At 34.6% G+C, this 17963-nt stretch overlaps 2 protein-coding genes across 3 annotated transcripts in view; both read left to right on the forward strand.

The window, feature by feature from the left end:
• The first annotated feature begins 901 nt into the window (after positions 1-901).
• On the forward strand, positions 902-3229 carry LOC106663678 (vitamin K epoxide reductase complex subunit 1-like protein 1). The gene is made up of 3 exons (XM_014388698.2): positions 902-1223; positions 1291-1400; positions 2979-3229. The coding sequence occupies exons 1-3, from the start codon at positions 1048-1050 to the stop codon at positions 3200-3202; spliced, it is 510 nt and encodes a 169-aa protein (XP_014244184.1). The 5' UTR covers positions 902-1047; the 3' UTR covers positions 3203-3229.
• A 5859-nt stretch (positions 3230-9088) lies between these two features.
• The window catches only part of LOC106663643, a 303217-nt gene continuing 294342 nt past the window's right edge, over positions 9089-17963 (forward strand). For both annotated transcript variants that reach the window (XM_014388633.2, XM_014388635.2), the window contains exon 1: positions 9089-9137. The gene's annotated coding sequence lies outside the window, so the exon portion shown is untranslated. The remainder of the gene's footprint in view (positions 9138-17963) is intronic.

Raw genomic sequence — 17963 nt, forward strand, 5'->3', positions numbered from 1 at the left:
TGGAGTCAGACTAGCAACAGTCTCAGCATGAGTATAGGCTCATCCTTATCCTTTTATTCTTCCATTCAAATATGATACATAAACTAATTCTACACAACAATAATAAGAAACAAAACACAATAACACTTTTTTTTTGGGCATTACAGTTTATTACCCCGCAATTTGTATTTTCTTCCATTTCATTTTTCCGCTCCGGCAGCCTCAAAAACTTCTGAAAAAAAGAAATCTTGCACGCACAACTCTCATTCAAATATTAGCAGGCATTCAATGGTATAACAATTTGGGAAAAGGCCTAAATCTCATTATAAATTCCAATAAATTTGAGAAAGCGGAAAAGTGCTCTTCGAAAGAAACACTGGGGACCCAGTAACTCCTGTAAATCACTCGAATATTAATATTATATTAGATATATTATACAAAAATAATATGATTATAATATGATAATATAACATATATTTTAAGTTTTGTTTTTGTTGTCAACATTCCTTTCTTTAGTGTTTAGTAAGAAATAGTTTTAATTAGAAAATTAGGAAAATTTCATCAGAGTCCATTTAAGCAAGTGGTGCCTTGTATTTCTAGTGCATCAAAAAATCACCACCCAGTACCAGCCTATTTATATCTTATTTTTTATTTTACATATAATATGTACATATAATATTATTATAATATGATAATACAACTTATATTTTAAATTTTGTTTTTCCTACATAATTGAGTCAACATTCATATGGATGGACATAAGTCCATGTAGTTCGTATTTGTAATACTTTGTACCAAAAAAAGATGTTTTGTATTATGAATATTAATAAAATGCATTTATTGTAATTATTATTATTATTATAATGTTTCTGTTAATCATGTGGAAAAGCTATTGGATCAAATAGTTGGCTATCATTCTCAACAGGTAGCTCTGAAAATGGTTCCAGCTGATGCTGCTATCTTACAGTGATAAGGACATGACAACAGAAACAGAAACCATTTCTATGTGACAGCTCTAAGAAACTGAGCCACATTTTTGAAGAACCTGACACAATCAACAAGAACACAATGCCAATCAACAAGCTGAAGCTGCAGAACTTCACCATCAAATTGTTCAGCGTTTTGGGCTTCCTGGTCTCACTCTATTCGTACTATGTTGAAATGAAAGTGGAACACGACAAGAACTACATCGCTTTGTGCGACATCAGTGAACATATTAGCTGTTCCAAGGCATTCAATTCCCAGTATGTATTTGCCTGAATCTATGAGATTAAAAAGTGGAAAAGATATAAAAAATGTTTTTATTTACAGTTACGGTCGTGGTTTCGGCATCCTGAACGATATTTTTGGAGAGGGTTCGATTTTAGACCAGCCGAACAGCTTGTACGGGATGTTCGCTTATTTTGGAATGTTCCTCCTTGGTATGATTTTTGATTTAACATTACAACTTGAAAGCTGGATTGTTCAAGCTGCCCTCAAAAATAATAATATTTTTACACTGATTCAGATTAGTTAAGGCACTTTTATTGAAAGTTTTGACAGCGGGAAGATCTTCATTGAGATATGTACTGTGAAAATATGTTTAAAATTGTAAATTGTATGCACTTAGACATATTGCACATGACACATCAATATTGCTAAATCACTCTACTATTATTTATTTTCCATTTTTAGGTGTTGAGACTTGCTTAAAAGTGGTTTTATGTCCTATATTAGTAGATGTGCAGGTATACTTTGTGTAATTTGACTAGAATAAAATTATATTTTACTAGGTACACTGTGGCACAACAGATTCACCTGGGTTTAATTGGTTTCTCCATTATTCTTTCTTAATCGTTAAGCCTCTAAAATATTTGTAATATGAAATTTTTGTTTATCTAGTTTGAAATCATCAGGAGCATTAGCAATTTGGAAAACAATTGGAAATTCTCCTTGTATTATTTTACTGGAAAAAGGATTTTGCAATAAATATATAGTTGCCAAATTGTAAATGTACAATGTGTTGATTTTTGTCTCTCTGCACATTGTATTGTTGCATTTGTCATTAATAATTCATGAACGATTATCATCGAGGACAGCCCGTCTTGATTTGTAAGCTTGAATGTTGACACAGAGACAATTTTACAAGAAGTACAAGTCTCAGTTGGATATGGAACAGTCTACATTTTTCTTGTTCAGCTTATTACAGCAACTGTCCATGTTTAATGTTATTTGGCCCCTTAACAAACTGATTTTTTAATTTTTTAACCCTTCCATATGTGATTAAATTGTCCCAAGTCAATTCAAATACACATTTATTCTATTTAAATTATTATCTAACCTAAGTTTGATGGGTCTCTTCTTCTTGATATAGAGCTGAGACCCCACCCCTACAACTATGCTAAAATTATGAACCTAAACCTATGGTTGGAGCCTGGCAAAATGATTTTCATCTTGACGATCTCCCTTCATTAACCTAATTGGTTCAACAGGTCTGTGGGTACTTGATATTCCACAAAGTGTCCATACACACTTAACCACTTACACAAATAAATTCATTCACACAATTGGGTTATGCTATGGTTAACCCCCTCCCCCAAATCACACTGTAATTGTATATAAATCTTAATAATCTAGACTACTTTGGTGTGTTTATGGGTACTTGATATTCCAAAACAAACACACCATAATGTTCATGGTAATAAACATATTCTCTCAAATTTCATTTTTTATTTACATATTTATTACTCTGTTCTAGACAATTAAGACAGTTGGTTTAATACAACGTAATATGTAAATAAAACATACATAAAATAAGACATACAAATAGGGTAACATTACATTGAAATTATATTGTCTATAAAGTATTTAATGAAATTTTAAGAGAGTGAAATTATTTAAATAACAATTATTTTTCTAGCAGTTTAATTTCCTTATTTTTTATATGTTTAATTATAAGATTTGTCCTTTTCCATTTAGCCTTCATTGAATATGTGCTTGTTTTGTTTTTTCTTTGGCAGCTCTTACTGACAGAATCAAGATGAGCAGGGTCTTTCTCAATGTAACAGTCATGTGCAACGTGATGTCAGTCTACCTTGGATACATACTCATATTTATTTTAAAGGATTTCTGCGTAATATGCGTTTCAACGTATGTTATCAACTTTGTCCTTGTAGTCGCAGCATACAAAAAGTATCATCACCTTATATCCCTGTCACATGAGCACGATAGAAAAAATCAATAAAATATAGGAGACTGTTCTGTTGCTTAATTGAAAGTCGTTGAAAAGTATACTTCAGGCGATTAATATGTATTTTGAATATAGACTGTACTTAAAGTATAATTTTGACAATGTAGTATAAAGCAATGTGTGTAATGGTTGTGATGACTTGGATTATAAAAAAATTCAAATTTTTGAAATGACATGCTATTTTTGGCATGGTTATTTAGTTGCATTCCATCTATTGTCTGACAGTGATATTAACTAGTCAAATCTTATACTCATAAATAGCATAATTTTATAAAACTTGAAAACTATTTTTCACAAAAGGCAAATGTAGTCATATAATATATAATATATTAAAAAAAAAATTATATAAGATATTTATTTGTCAAGTTCCAAGGGTATATGTTCTAACAAATTAATTATATTTTCTACACATTGTACTTTTTATTACATTGTATTATTTATTTACACAACTGGATCCATTGAATAAAAATTTTGTTTTAATTTTAAATTTATTTATTTCCTACGTGCAATTTTTTTATGACTATGGATAAATAAAACATTAATGTAAACAAATGTATGGGTGTTATTGAATGTGATGTCAGTAAGAATTTTCCACCTGTTTTCATCCAAACCAGTTTACCAATTAGGAACAGTGATCGATTCAATATCCAATTAGATAGAATTTCATTATCGTCTGTTGATGAGTTACTCTTCACCGACAGCAACACATAATTAATGATAATAAGACTAGATTGGAATGAGTTGGAGTGTAGAAGTTTCAAAGGCTGTTATCATAGTAAACAACCTTGGTGTTATTGCAACATAAAAAAAAAGAGAGTTAATAATTTAATAAACCATATTTCTCTCAGCTCCTTTCCCACAAGCTTTAAATGTTTATTAAATTGTTTTAACAATTGATATCATCTTGAATCACAGGATTAAAATGAGAATTGGATTGATTTTTCAGGCATCATGCCAATCAAAGCTGGTGTTCTGCAAGGAGGTATCCTAGGACCAATCCTTTATAAAATAAAAGTATTGTACACAACCTATGCCCCCACCCACATATTATACTAAAAAGACAAGAACTTAACCAAAGATAAGGACAATTTAGACATACCAAACTAACTGCTTACCAAACACTTACAATTAAGACTGATTTGGAGGCGAGTCGGGCTGGCCAAATCCTCCGACATCCAACAAATCCAAACCTTTTAATACAAAGCAACTTGCTGAATGCTCCTTCTACATCACAAATCTAAGGATTCACAAAGTCCTAGACATCTCTTTCATGGAGGATCTGATCAGAATGTTACCACATTTTCCACTCCAAGCTATACTTCCTCCTTAATAATCCTTTAGCTAAGTGCCTAAAACGACGATGGGCTTGCGACCTCCTATCCTGACCCTATCATAGTTCCAACACTAAATAACAGCACTAGCTGGCTACTCTCTCACCTCATGGTCTGAAAGATCTGTGAAATTTGTATTTAATTACGTAACCTACTAATGACTGATGGGAAGTCAGGGTTGAAAGCAGGGAAACAATTTGATGAGTATGGCTTGGTATCACGATGAAGGAGTCTCACAAGGAACACTTTTTGGATTGTTTCTTTTTCATGTTTACTAAACTTTATAGTGGACAAACCTAAAATGTCTAATTTTGATTTGGTTAAACTAGAAAATTATTTGTTTGATAAATTAGAATTGAACGATAGACGAATAGCACTCTTTGAACAATTAGTTATGTGCAGTGAGGGAAGTCCCCCTATATATAGAATTTGACACAAGTTGAAATTCCAGCAACGAAAAGAGTCTCGCCCTTTTTATATCCCTGATGTTGCATTACCTAGTTTCCAGTTGATGAAAGAGTTTGTCATGAAAATGTTGGCTGAGAGTCCAATATTTTGTGGGTTACAAGAATTGCAAATGTTAATGGTGGGTATTGATTTAGTTACGATTTCTTCACTGAAGATGGCGCAAAGCCGAAACGAATTTGAGTTGAAGTGAACATCAAAATCGGTTCAAACACGCAGTGTAAATGTTCTGTAAGGATTATTAAAAATAAATAGAATTTGATATAAAGTAATTTAATTAAAGTCGCTAGAATACAAAACGCCGTTGTCCCAAACAACCACAACTGCGCAGTTCTCCGTGCGTACTACCGTTAGTCCCGTTTCTTTGTTCTTCCCTCTCGTCAACACCAACCCCTCAGCGTTGCCAACCGTCCCAGTGTTGCCGCCGGTTCTCTTCTAATGTTTCGGAGGGGCGCCTCTTTTCCCTCCTCTTGTCCTCTTCCATAACAGTTCTATATTTTATATTAATTTTTGGGTAAAAAAAAACTTTGTATGGCGCATCTTTTCTAAGACCTAAGCAATATTACAATCAAAGTTTGGCTTAAATAATTAAAATAAAGGAGATGAGAGGAAATCACGTAATTGTGCATTAATGACCAAACAGCTTAACATTAAAACGGTTTGTTGTAAATTGATCGACCACAAGGACTGCTTGAAGTTTTTCCTTTTACCACTTTGTAATTTGTCAGTCAGAACAAATCGACGAGAACAGGCGGACAAGGATGACCAGAGACGAACCAACTGGTAAGTAATAAATAATGGTCAAACAAGTTAAACTTAACTAAAATTAACACGGATAGTTAATAATAGCAAGCAGAATTGTACGTAATACTGGAGGATACTCTTATGTCATCAACTGGATGATCTTTCTGAAAGCCGTGCCATCAATTTGAAATCGTCACTCGTCAGTCTGGAGCATTTATCGACCAGAAGAGGACCTGGTTGGCCCGATTTGAAATTAAATAATAATCGTCCTTAGGTGGAAAATGTTCCTTAATTTATTTCTAAGAAAATAGAGGATCACTGCATAATTGTTGTCTCTCTCCTTTTCTATTTTTATTTACGTAGCTACATATCTATCTGAACTGCTCAAAAATAAAAAGAGCTATTGGCATTTTTGTACTATTTACTTCCCCTAGCATTTTTATTTCATTTTATTATAAATTGGATTAAAAATTTTTTTAAATTATTTTTTTTGGTGTTTGTTGTCGATATTACCATAATACAGAATAGAAGGAAGAATTATGCCAAGTTTTATTAATAAATGTATGGAAAGCCCGTCCCCAAAATTCTATGCACTTGTATATAAATTTTACTTTATAACTTTAACGATTAATCACTTTAAATACACACACTCTCTCTCATTCTCTTTTATTATATTTCAACTACGAGGTCATATAAACCCTCGGGGTGCCGGTGTTTTTGAAAAAAATCCCAAGTATTTCGGGTTGAATGCAGGGCCACCTGGATTCGAACCCGGGACCTTTACCTTACAGTGATGAGCGCCTTGTCAACGCCTAAACCGTTGGGGCCACCGAGGCCCCTATTAAAATTTATTAGAAATTAATATGGTTTTATTGAAGGAAAATTTAATTAAGGGATTTCGAAAAATAACAAAATAAGAGGTTTTAATTCCATAATTTCGTTTATTGGGCACAATAATTTTTGAAAACAATACTGTAAATAATGTCTTCTTTTAGCTAAAACCTCTATGCACCTGTTGTCACTAATTTCATAAGGAATTTCACTCCATAGATCCTGCAGTTGTCAGTTGTTGCAGGTCAACTGGCCGCGGATGGTGATCGAAAAGCCTTCTCTGCAACGCATCCCGCATGTGCTCAATGGGATTGAGGTGTGGAGGCAATTGAGGAATGGGCAGATGGAAAATTCCCAGGTTTTGTAAACGTCGATGAACAACTCTGCCTCTATGAAGTCCGGCATTGTCAACCAGAAATCGAAAATCCCTGCTAAATAAGATCCCTGATGCATATAATTTCTTGGACATAACGGACCGCGGTAAGGTTGCCTTCAACAATATGGAGTCCATTTCGTCCTCCAGTGTAAATTCCAGCGGAGGCCATTTCACCGCCTTCTCCAAACTGCACTGAAGGGAGCACGAACTGGGGCATTGTACGCCCCTCTGTTCTCAGTAGACTCTTCGGCGCCTGCTATCACTATACAGAAACGCGAGTATTCCAACTGGTGAGGTGCTCGCTGCACCATATTCTCCTGAGTTGCTGGTGGTGGGCTGTTGCTGCAGGTCGTCTCAAGGGGCTACGATGTGAAGCCAACTTCTCACACAAATGTTCATAAAGGCCTTGCCAAACATCTTTTCCTTCGTTTAGGACTTGACGGGCACTATGAAAAAGGGTTCCGTCTTGCAGCAATAACAATATATCTGTCCTCCCTTAGCATCGTGTTCGCTGAGATCCACTACCGGGCCTCCTTTGACACTTCCAGTATCTTGGAATCGGGCTAAAGCCCGGAAGATCACTGAGAAACGCCAACTGCCTCTGTGATATCCACTTGCTCGATGACTCGATCTATCGATGAGTCATTCTCACAGTAATATTGCCAACTTCTGGTTCAAGATGATGTCTTAAATTAATAGAATAAGAATAAATGACAAATATCCCTTTTTATATTTGAGCAGTTTATTTTATATCTTCCTTCTTCACAGTCACTCTTATACTATCTTACTTGTAATCTTTCAGTTTTCTATTTTCAATGTACTAGCAACCTGTTTTACTTTCTCTCTCTCTCTCTCTCTCTCTCTCTCTCTCTCTCTCTCTCTCTCGTTTAAGTGAAAAGAGAGGTCGAAGAGAGCCCGTCCGCGACCTAATTCTACTGACTTCAAGTATTTCCTAGCAATCAATTTAACATCTTTTATGAAAAGGGAATCGACATACTCACCACCTCAATTTTTCTGTATTTCAGAGGTAGTTCTTTCGGGGGATTTCTAAATTCTTCTTGGATAGTGAGGAAATGACATGGTACGCGTTCAGGTTAAAACCATGTATATTCCGAGGTTTTAGGTTGTCCTTAGGTCTGATATGAGTAAAATTTTGGAAAAGAATTTATATTTAATATTATATATAAATTCACTATATTTTGTGGTCAGCTTGACCAATTAATAACATTCAATTAATTAAGGTTTTTAAGTTGAGATAAAAAAGTCAGTGTCACGAGCGGAATTCGAACCCACGACCTTCGGCTTGATACGCCGCTAGTCTACCACTTGAGCTATCGTGACTTCGATCCCCTCGGGCACTAACTTCCCATCTCAACCCCACCTTTTGAATTTTCCCTCGAAACCTCGAATTCGAATACCGCTCGTGACACTGACTTTTTTATCTCAACTTAAAAACCTTAATTAATTGAATGTTATTAATTGGTAAGCGGACCACGAAAAATAGTGAATTTAATTGATTAAAATGAAGTACAGATCACTAAAGCTCTCCATGGCCATCTCATTTGTCGCCGAGAATCCAATCCGATTACACGACATTTGAAAAAAGGCAAAAAGGAGGGAAAATTCAAAAGGTGGGGTTGAGATGGGAAGTTAGTGCCCGAGGGTATCGAAGTCACGATAGCTCAAGTGGTAGAGTAGCGGCGTATCAGGCCGAAGGTCGTGGGTTCGAATCCCGCTCGTGACACTGACTTTTTTATCTCAATTTAAAAACCTTAATTAATTGAATTATATATAAAACTGAACACACGCCTAATGAATATTCATAGAAATATAACCAAAATTGCCGTATAAATCAAACTAATTTTAGCTAGGGCGACTTAAGCAAGAAATTAATGATGCAACAGACAAAACCAACTGTTCATGAAACTGCAGTGTTGTAAATAGTTACTAATCAACACTCACGCTTATTCAGCATTTTCAGCTATGCTGAAATTTTTCTCCGGTTGCAAAATCTCGGATGCGTTCAAATCTCCGCTTTTGCCATCCGCAAGAAGACAAGTTGACATTGGATTCGGCCTGGAAGGGACGCCAGTGGGTGTCTCGTGGAGGGAGAAGAAGCAGTTCGCTATCAGACTGTTCAGTCTACTTGTGATTGCCGATCCCTCATATTCAAACGACAAATGTAAGTAAAATTGTTTTCTAAATAACATGGACAACGCGTAATTTTATTCTCGTTATAGGATGCAAATAGGGAAATTCTGATCTGTGAGACGAATTAGGGAAAATTATTAAGTGATGATCGATGTTCAAAATGAATTAGAAACACACAAACACGTGTATATATACACATTTTATACTGAACGTTTTAATTGTAGATTAATTGTTCTTTGGTTATTACCTTTCGAAATAGTTCTTAATTATAATGTAGAAATATTTTCAAAAATGCTTAAAATATTTGTTATTGTTAATTAAATTTCAACACTCCGAAGAAGTCTACTTCTAACTTTTTAACCCTTTGAATTCTTAAATAACCTTGCGAAATATCCAAATAATTATTTTAAAACAAACAACACCCAAAAATCGTAGCGCCGAATTTTCTACCGTGTAGACGTTGTTTACGCCATTTTTTCTGACTCGATTTAAAACTTGACCGATTATACATCTTACTTACTATATCATAAGTTGATAATTAATTAATTTGAACTCTTTATTAACCTGTAATATTCAATTCAAACATTTCTTCATCATCAAACGAACGAACGGTTGTTTGTTGATTATTTTATTACATTGCAAGCTTAAAGAATCCTCGTACTTTTCCTCAAAGCTTTTGATCATTTAAATATCCTTGGGAATTTTATCATTAATTTTATTAAAGTTTCAATCAAGTCGGTAGAGCTGGTACCAAATATAGGAAACACCTTTACAACTTATTTACATTCTCCTAGGCTCCTGCAAAGGTTTATTGATTTTAAATTACACTTTGTACTTTAAAATTTTATTTTGTGACATCACATTTTAATACAACTAAATAACATGTTTCAAATGTTTTAAAAAAGACAAGTTTTATTGTCAAATACAACGAGGAAAATTGGCCGGCTGGTGAAATAAAATAGATTGATAATATTGATAACAGATATTTATTCAAAACAATCCTTATAAAGTTAAAAATAAGTAGTCTTGTTGACACTTTTCCTCGATGGACTAATTCACTATATTTGGGCCAGCTTAGTCTCGCTAATTTAAACGCAAAATGCGTGGGAAAAAACGTTTTTCGATTTTATCTGAACATTAGAAACTGTGTATTTATAGTTTTCATCGTATCGGGATTAGCATGTATAAATTACATTGAGTTTATTTAATTGGTTGAATCTGATTGATTGCAAATTTTATAGAAAACGTTCTTGCCGGGAAAAGATTGCTTGTATGGATCTTTAATCGTATGAGCTTCTCACAGTTATTGATACAATTATGGCCCACCTAGACTTGCTTTGGGCGTAGTACAAACCATTAGGGTTTCTGAGATATAACTAGTCAGAAAAAAAATTACCGAGGGATTATCCGAGGCGATCCGGCGTAGTATAGCCACGAATTTCCCAGCAATTTGAAATCATGACCATAGTAGGACTTAGAGTAATGAATCAAGTTAAGGACAAGTTATGGCTGGTATTAACGATGTAATAGGCTAAGCTTACAAGGGCTCTTTTGTGTTTAAATCCTTGTTTCACTATTTTCCCTGTTGTAAAGCTAAAGTGAGGACGGTAAGTAAAATTTTAACTTCCTTCCCAGCCATAAAATAAACTTATTGCGAGAAGACCTTTCCGATAATTTTTCGAGGATGGAAATAACGATAAGTTCAGCTGGAAAGAAAAATGGCGTGCGAGGGATAAGTAAGTCCTTTTTCCTTTATACACGCAATGGACTGACCGTTCTAAATGTTGCTTATTGCACGTGGATTCCGGGTTTTATGTACGGTTTTTTATTTTATACCTGATTCAAATCAGATAAAACACATCCTGTCGGGATTGTGGTTCATTAAGATAAATTTAATTTTGCCTGCCTCTGCTGGAGCATCTGGGGAATTTCGGCCCTGAAGACATTTTATGACATAACCGTTTAAACATTCAATTCTGGCGAAAGTGGCGAAAAGTTTGATTTTGTTGTCAAACATCGGAAGCTGTGTTGTGTTGCGTCATAAAGCCCGAAGGACTTTCTTCTCCCAGCACGAAAAGTGTAAATCAGTTCATAACGCATTTTTAATTCTTATAATTTTCGGTTTGTGTATGGAAATATGGTTTCACCGTGTAATATATATATATATATTAAAACAAATAAACTAGTTCAAAATGTTTACAGGCTAATAAAATTTTATGGTATAATTCTAATTGATGGATGTCAAACGAACTAAATTTCTTTTTCATCAAACATTCAATAAAAGAAAATATTTGTATGATTTGGAAATACATTTTATACATCTCAGAAATTTGTCCTCGATTATTTTCACCCGGTCTGTGCGGTCAGAAGTATCTACAAAACCAGCTTAGACTAGCACTCTCACTGCTGACGGATGTAGGTCTTTTTTCTTAAATGGAGGATTCTGAGGTTAGTAGATAGTAGGAAAGACTTCAGCGACCTTTCGTTAAAATATAAATCCTTATTAGGATGAGACGAGAAATTGGTGTGGAACTTCAAGAAGCTGAAACGGATGAAATCATGAACAAGGGAATGTTTCAGGGATGTGAGGTTATAGATTTTATTAGAGCTGGTAGAATTCGTCTGAGGATGTTTGGCTGGAAGACTTAGATTAATTGGATCTTGCTGTTCGTTTCTCTGTTTCGAATGTCCAAATAAGTCGAATTTTAGTTTTGTAGTGGTTGTTATTATAGAGATGTTTGATTTTGGTCCTTGTGGACTTCTTAGATTTTTAAGTCTTCTGTTCAGTTCTTGTCGCTTAAATGTGGGGGGTCACAAACTGTATGCCCGAATGTCAGCCTGCTGTCTAGGTATAGTTGACTATCCTGGCACGGCTGTTTTTTTTCCGATGGGACAAAATCCTCCTGGAGATTAGATGTGGCTTGGGTAGGATTAGCGATAGGTGGATTCGCAGGCTAGCAGTATAAATAGGTAAGGATGCCTCCCTTGAGGAACGCCGGCTTGGATCTCTATCTCCGAGAACTTATTGCTCCACATCACTCTGACTCTGAAGGATTTCAGGATTACGTCAAAACTGTTTTGTTTGTAAAGGATTCCCGGATGCCAGGTTTTCGAACGCTTTGGTTTATCTAAAAAGCCTAATATTAACAAAAGCTTCTTAGAGATATTCTCGCGTAAAATAAAACAGTAGATGAACTGATCGAGTTAATAAAGACTGTTATAAACGAAAAATCTGTATGATTAAAGGTGTCTTTCAAATACACGGAAAAAAAATTGAGTATATAATAAATGTTAAGGATGGTAAGGGGAGGGACACGACTATCCAGAACAACACACAGACCCTCCAATGAAGACGTGCTGAAGTTCGTCAGGTAAAAACGACTGTCATACCAGGACGGTAAAACAAAAGAACTTCTTAGTTTAAATTAGTAGTCGATTATGATCAGACTTGAAATTTGTCTTTAAATGGGATTACAGTTTAGAGAAGCCCATTTGTTTCCTAACGGCCAATATTACCACTTTATTTAACCTTCTGCAATTCTGATTATACCTCCCCAATAACTAATCTTCTCTGTCGGATTCCGCTTACACCATTTATCCTTTCAAAAATCCAAACAGTTAATTATTATATTTATATAAAAAATAATAACTGTAACATTCCAAGGACTCTAAACACGAGTGTTTTTACATTGCTGTCTTCATTTTGCTTTGGTCGCTCGAGGGCATTGGGTATAATGGTAGTGTGACGTCGTACAAACGTGGGAGCACATGAGCGCTTGAAGAAAAAGAAAAAAGAAGCATATGAAAAAATGGGCGATTTGAACCCACGTGCTGATCTCGATTTCTACCTTGTTTATGATAGAAAATTAGCTATTTGGGTCGGTGCCTTTTTCTTTTTTTGCGACATCTCCTACATAGCTCAAAATGACAAACTGGTCGCCTTACCCTAGGGTATGATTTACTGGTAATTAATTTCCCATGATATATTGTTAAATATTAATTATTTTTCCATGTGGTCAATTTCAAAGTTATAAGTCGACAAATAATGAATGAAAATGACATTTGTTTGATGAAAGGCTGAAAAAAATTGGGAATTACCTTCACCCACTCAATTTTTGACCTAATGGAATATCCAATTAGAGCGGTTTATCATTTCTGGCACTGTAATCAACTGGAGGAAGTCAATCTGACACTAGTGAAGCAAAAGCATGTTCAAAGTTAGCTCATCAACCCTTTCCTTACAATTTCGAATTGCCATAGGAAAAGCCGAGTTTCTTTTTTCCATTTTGCCGACGGTTTGAGTTATCCGAGGGCCTGAGGGAGTATGAAGTCAACCAGTGCCGCCTACCTCGGCCTTCTTCACTTCCAAGGACGATCTTCATTATCATCGAGACGGACACGCGGATGATTGCCATTCTGCATAACTTTTAACCGAGTGCTATCAGTTCAAACGTGCTATGACTTAAGTAAATTCGAAAAATTGAAACCCCGCTGAGCAATTAACGAATTAATTTCACATGAATCACATTTTAGGCCGAAATGGTAAATAAGAGCCTCGTCACGACTACGGTTCATTTGTCGTTGACTTTACCTTAGAAAAAAAATCAATCGATACAAACGGCTAAAAAATCAATTAATTTTTTATATACAATTTAAATCTGCAAATTACTACAAATATAAAAATAAATATTATTTATCTATCAAAAAGCTGCTGATTGAAGGTGAAACTTAGATGAAGAAGAACTACAGTAATCCGTTGCTTATCTAACGTGTCAGTTTTACCTCATTATCTTGGCTAATTTTTCATAAATTCTGTAATAAATTTTGATAAATAGGCTATTAAATTGATTAGGCATTCCACAGGCCCTAGAATACAATTCAAAATCCAACTGTATACTAAACGATTGAAAAATCATTTCAGCTGATTATTGGTAATGTCCTTTATTGTCGAAGGTTTAATAGTATAATTAATATAAGTATAGCTAATCCTTTTAAGAGTTGACATAAAAGTTAAAAGTTGCTGCTTGAATACGTTCGTTGTCTGATCACAGTTTTATCTCATTTTATGAATACTACCCTTAAGGGGTAGCGACCATTTTTGGACCAAAAATGGCTTTTTAAAAATATTTTAAACTCATAAACTTTCTAGCAATACATTTTGCCCTTAAATAAGTATATAAAGAAATAAATAGCATTCTTCATCAACTTGGTGTTTTTATTTGTGTGGAGGTTTATAATCCAACCGCCTTGCATTCGAACCCAACATCTTACAAATGGGCTTTTTGTTTTAAATATCGGCACCCCGAGGATTCATACAACCTTGTAGTTGAAATACCCCCGTAAAAAAAAGTCACTATCCACCACAGGACATGTAGAAGTAGAGAGAAACGAGAAAACGGACGCCCTTGCAAAGAATGGGGCTGCTATACTTCTGATATGTCCTGAGCCCTTAAGTGGCAAATATCAATGGATATCTAAGACAAAATGAAAATTAGAAAGCAGTGGAATTCATACATTGAACAACAATCCAAGAACTTTCTAGCAAGTTTGGAAAGGAAAGAAGCACAAAATGCATTAAAGGAAGCAGGATAAAACTTCACATCCAGGACATTGCAGACTGACTGAAGAGGCATTTGAAGAAGATTGGTGTAATTCAACAGGTCACCAGAGGAGGCACCAACGCACCTACCAAAAACCTGTCGCGCTACATTTCCCCGCAGTAGGAAGTGTAAGGGGCGACGTACCGTAGAAAAATTCGACCTCTGAAACCGGGCCAAATAATCCAATTTCTTGAAGAAGTTGGACTAACTTGTGTGCCATAAGTACAACACCTAGCTCTCAAGGGCGCGATACATTACTCACCCCGAATATTACATCTTACATCTGAAAAATATATGAAAAGAAGAAAATGAGGAAGCAATGGAATTCACACATTGTACAACAATCCAAGCACCTTCCAGTAAGTTTGGAAAAGAAAGAAGTAACAAAATGCATTAAAGAAAGCAGGAAAAAACTTCATATCCAGGACACTGCAGACTGACTAAATGGGCATTTGTAGAAAAATCATGTCATCTTACATCTTACCCGAAGATTATGAAAAATAATGATTCGTTCAAGTTTGGCATCACTCTAAAGCTGAGATGTCTTTTTAATACGTTTTTATTTCATAAAATTATTTCTCCGCTCCTGGGTGGTTTTTAATTTGCTTTAAAGGAATTGTTTCAATATGATGTTTTCGTTTATATACATAAACAGCATATACATAAAAGACGAATGATAAGGAATGGCGAATTACAAGTTCATCAAGGCAAGGCACCATAACACTTTGATTCGCAAAATTCACAAAATTATTTAAAACACTTCTAAAGCTCGAAATCTCATGGGACTTCTTTCATTCTATACACAAAACGTTCTAGTTTAAAATACAAAAATATTTTGTCCGAATTTGTACGCTATTTCTGTTAAGTTGAAAATTACCTACCATGTTAAAGATACAGCTAACCTGCGACAGACCATATTTAGGTTCCTGAATAGAAACAAAACTATGCAAGAGTTTCAAAAATGCCATCCTTATTATTTATTTACTACAGTTTATTTAGATGGCTAATAAAAATAGCGAAAGGCTTCAAGATTTATACCGATAACGCTAAACTTCCACACAAATAAAAACACCAAGTTGATGAAGAATGCTATTTATTTCTTTATACACTTATTTAAGGGCAAAATGGGACCTTTACCTTACAGTGATGATCGCCGTGTCAACGCATAAACCGTTGCGGCCACCGACACCTGGATAGTAACTTTATAGCATATCGAATTTATTTAATTTTGTTTTACAATTCAGTACCATTTGAGTTAATAATGCTTGATTTTCCCCAGGGGTTCTGAGCATTCGGTTTCGGAACCGAACACCTCCGCCTCCATACCTTCTTGCGTTCTAGATCCATCGGTGTATCCAGTAGATGGTGCCTCTTTTTTGGTGCTTACAATTAGATAAAGAAATTGTGCTTGAGTTCAAACATTCTGTTCATATCTTGGATCATACAACCTCTAGTTACGAATTTGTAGTATAATAGGAAAAGTAGGGGGCGTCGGTGGCCGCAACGGTTTAGGCGTTGACACGGCGCTCATCACTGTAAGGTAAAGGTCCCGGGTTCGAATCCAGGCGGCCCTGCCTACTTACAAAAAAAAAAAAAAAAAACACCCTGTTGGCAACAAACAATTGGCTTGTTTTCCAAAACACCGGCACCCCGAGGGTTTATATGACCTCTGCTGTTGCGAACCCTCGTAAAAAAAACGTAAACACGTAAAAAAAAGGAAAATTAAAGACAAAGAACATTAATTGTCATTGACTAAATAAATTTTGAGAAAACAGTACCGAAAAATGGGAACTTTAGACTTTTTGTTTCTATTGAGTAGAAGTGGACTTAAGACTTTACAGAAATGTAATATTTTAAATTGTACGAATACATTTTAATTGAACTGCTAAATGTTATTGTTCAATTTAAATAATCCTGGCAAAACACATTATGAAAAAGTAAATTCCTGGTCTAAACTGTCAACATTAAGGACTTTACGAACTTCATTGTAAATCCCAAAGAAGACCTCTGTAAAAAAGTGTTAAATTAAAAGTCAAAAAATTTCGACTTATTATTGAACAAACGCATAAATTTAAAATTACATATATAAAAATATAATTAATAATTATTTATACAATAGCTGCTTAGGTTGAAGGTTGAATGGTATTTCATAAACTTTTTCTTCAGCAGCAGTTTCTACCACACTGCCTTGGCTTAGATTAATCCTGTTATAAATGCATAAATGGTGATAAAAGACCCATATACATCCTGCAGACTTTAGATAAATTTAATACAATCTAAAATTTAAGTGACCATTCATGATCACAATTTCAGCGTGGCGTTCGTAACAATTAAATAGACATCAGTATTATTGATTTACCTGTCATTTAACAAACATATGGCCGAGTGAAAAAGTGACCAAAAGTGTTGCATTTCAGGCAATTTCCTTAATCTATTAAAATTAGAAAAATCACGACTTTCCCTTAAACAGCAAAGTGGCCGTCAAATTGCATGCTCCCAATTTGGCCAAATGGATCCTCAGTTCTCAAACTTCAAATCAATCATTATAACAGGATTACGTTGCGTTTTGAAACAAAATTTAAACAATCTTAAATCATTAAAACAGAAAGGGAATAAAAATTTAAACAATAGATATAACGGAAAAAAGGTCAATATATAGTAAATTATCGATACCTTTTGTCTTGCCCACTGACTTGTTAATTTATTTTTTAACAGTTACAAATTTCCTTAAGCTATAAGTAATTAAACGTATGATTAAAACTTTTTTAAATATAATAATCTTCCAGATTTTTTGTAGCCTATAATACAGTAATCTGGACAAAAGAATTCACAGGATATTTGAAAGTACAAATTTTGAAGCGATTTTATTATCTAAAATTGTAAAACTAATTGAAACACTACGTTGAAAGTGATAAAGATATATTTTTAATTGTCAATTATTGTAATTCGATCTTCAAGTAGTGTGTCAAGCAATATGTATGCTAATTTAATTGTTAATTTATACCGAAGAACAAGTCAGTGGCCAACACAAACATGAGATAATTCGACATTTTACAAATAAGTCCGAGTGGATCGAAGTCACGACAGCTCAAGTGGTAGAGCAGCGGCGTATTTAGCCGAAGATCGTGGGTTCGAATCCCGCTCGTTACACTGACTTTTTTATCAATGCCTTACGTAAAGATTAATAAATGAAAAAAGTATTCGGTCAATCGGACTACGAACTCTAATGTATTTTACAAACAGTTGGCATTCATTCT

This window comes from Cimex lectularius, unplaced genomic scaffold, assembly GCF_000648675.2.
Source record: "Cimex lectularius strain Harlan isolate CLEC.00 unplaced genomic scaffold, Clec_2.1 scaffold89, whole genome shotgun sequence".
Lineage (NCBI taxonomy): Eukaryota > Metazoa > Arthropoda > Insecta > Hemiptera > Cimicidae > Cimex > Cimex lectularius.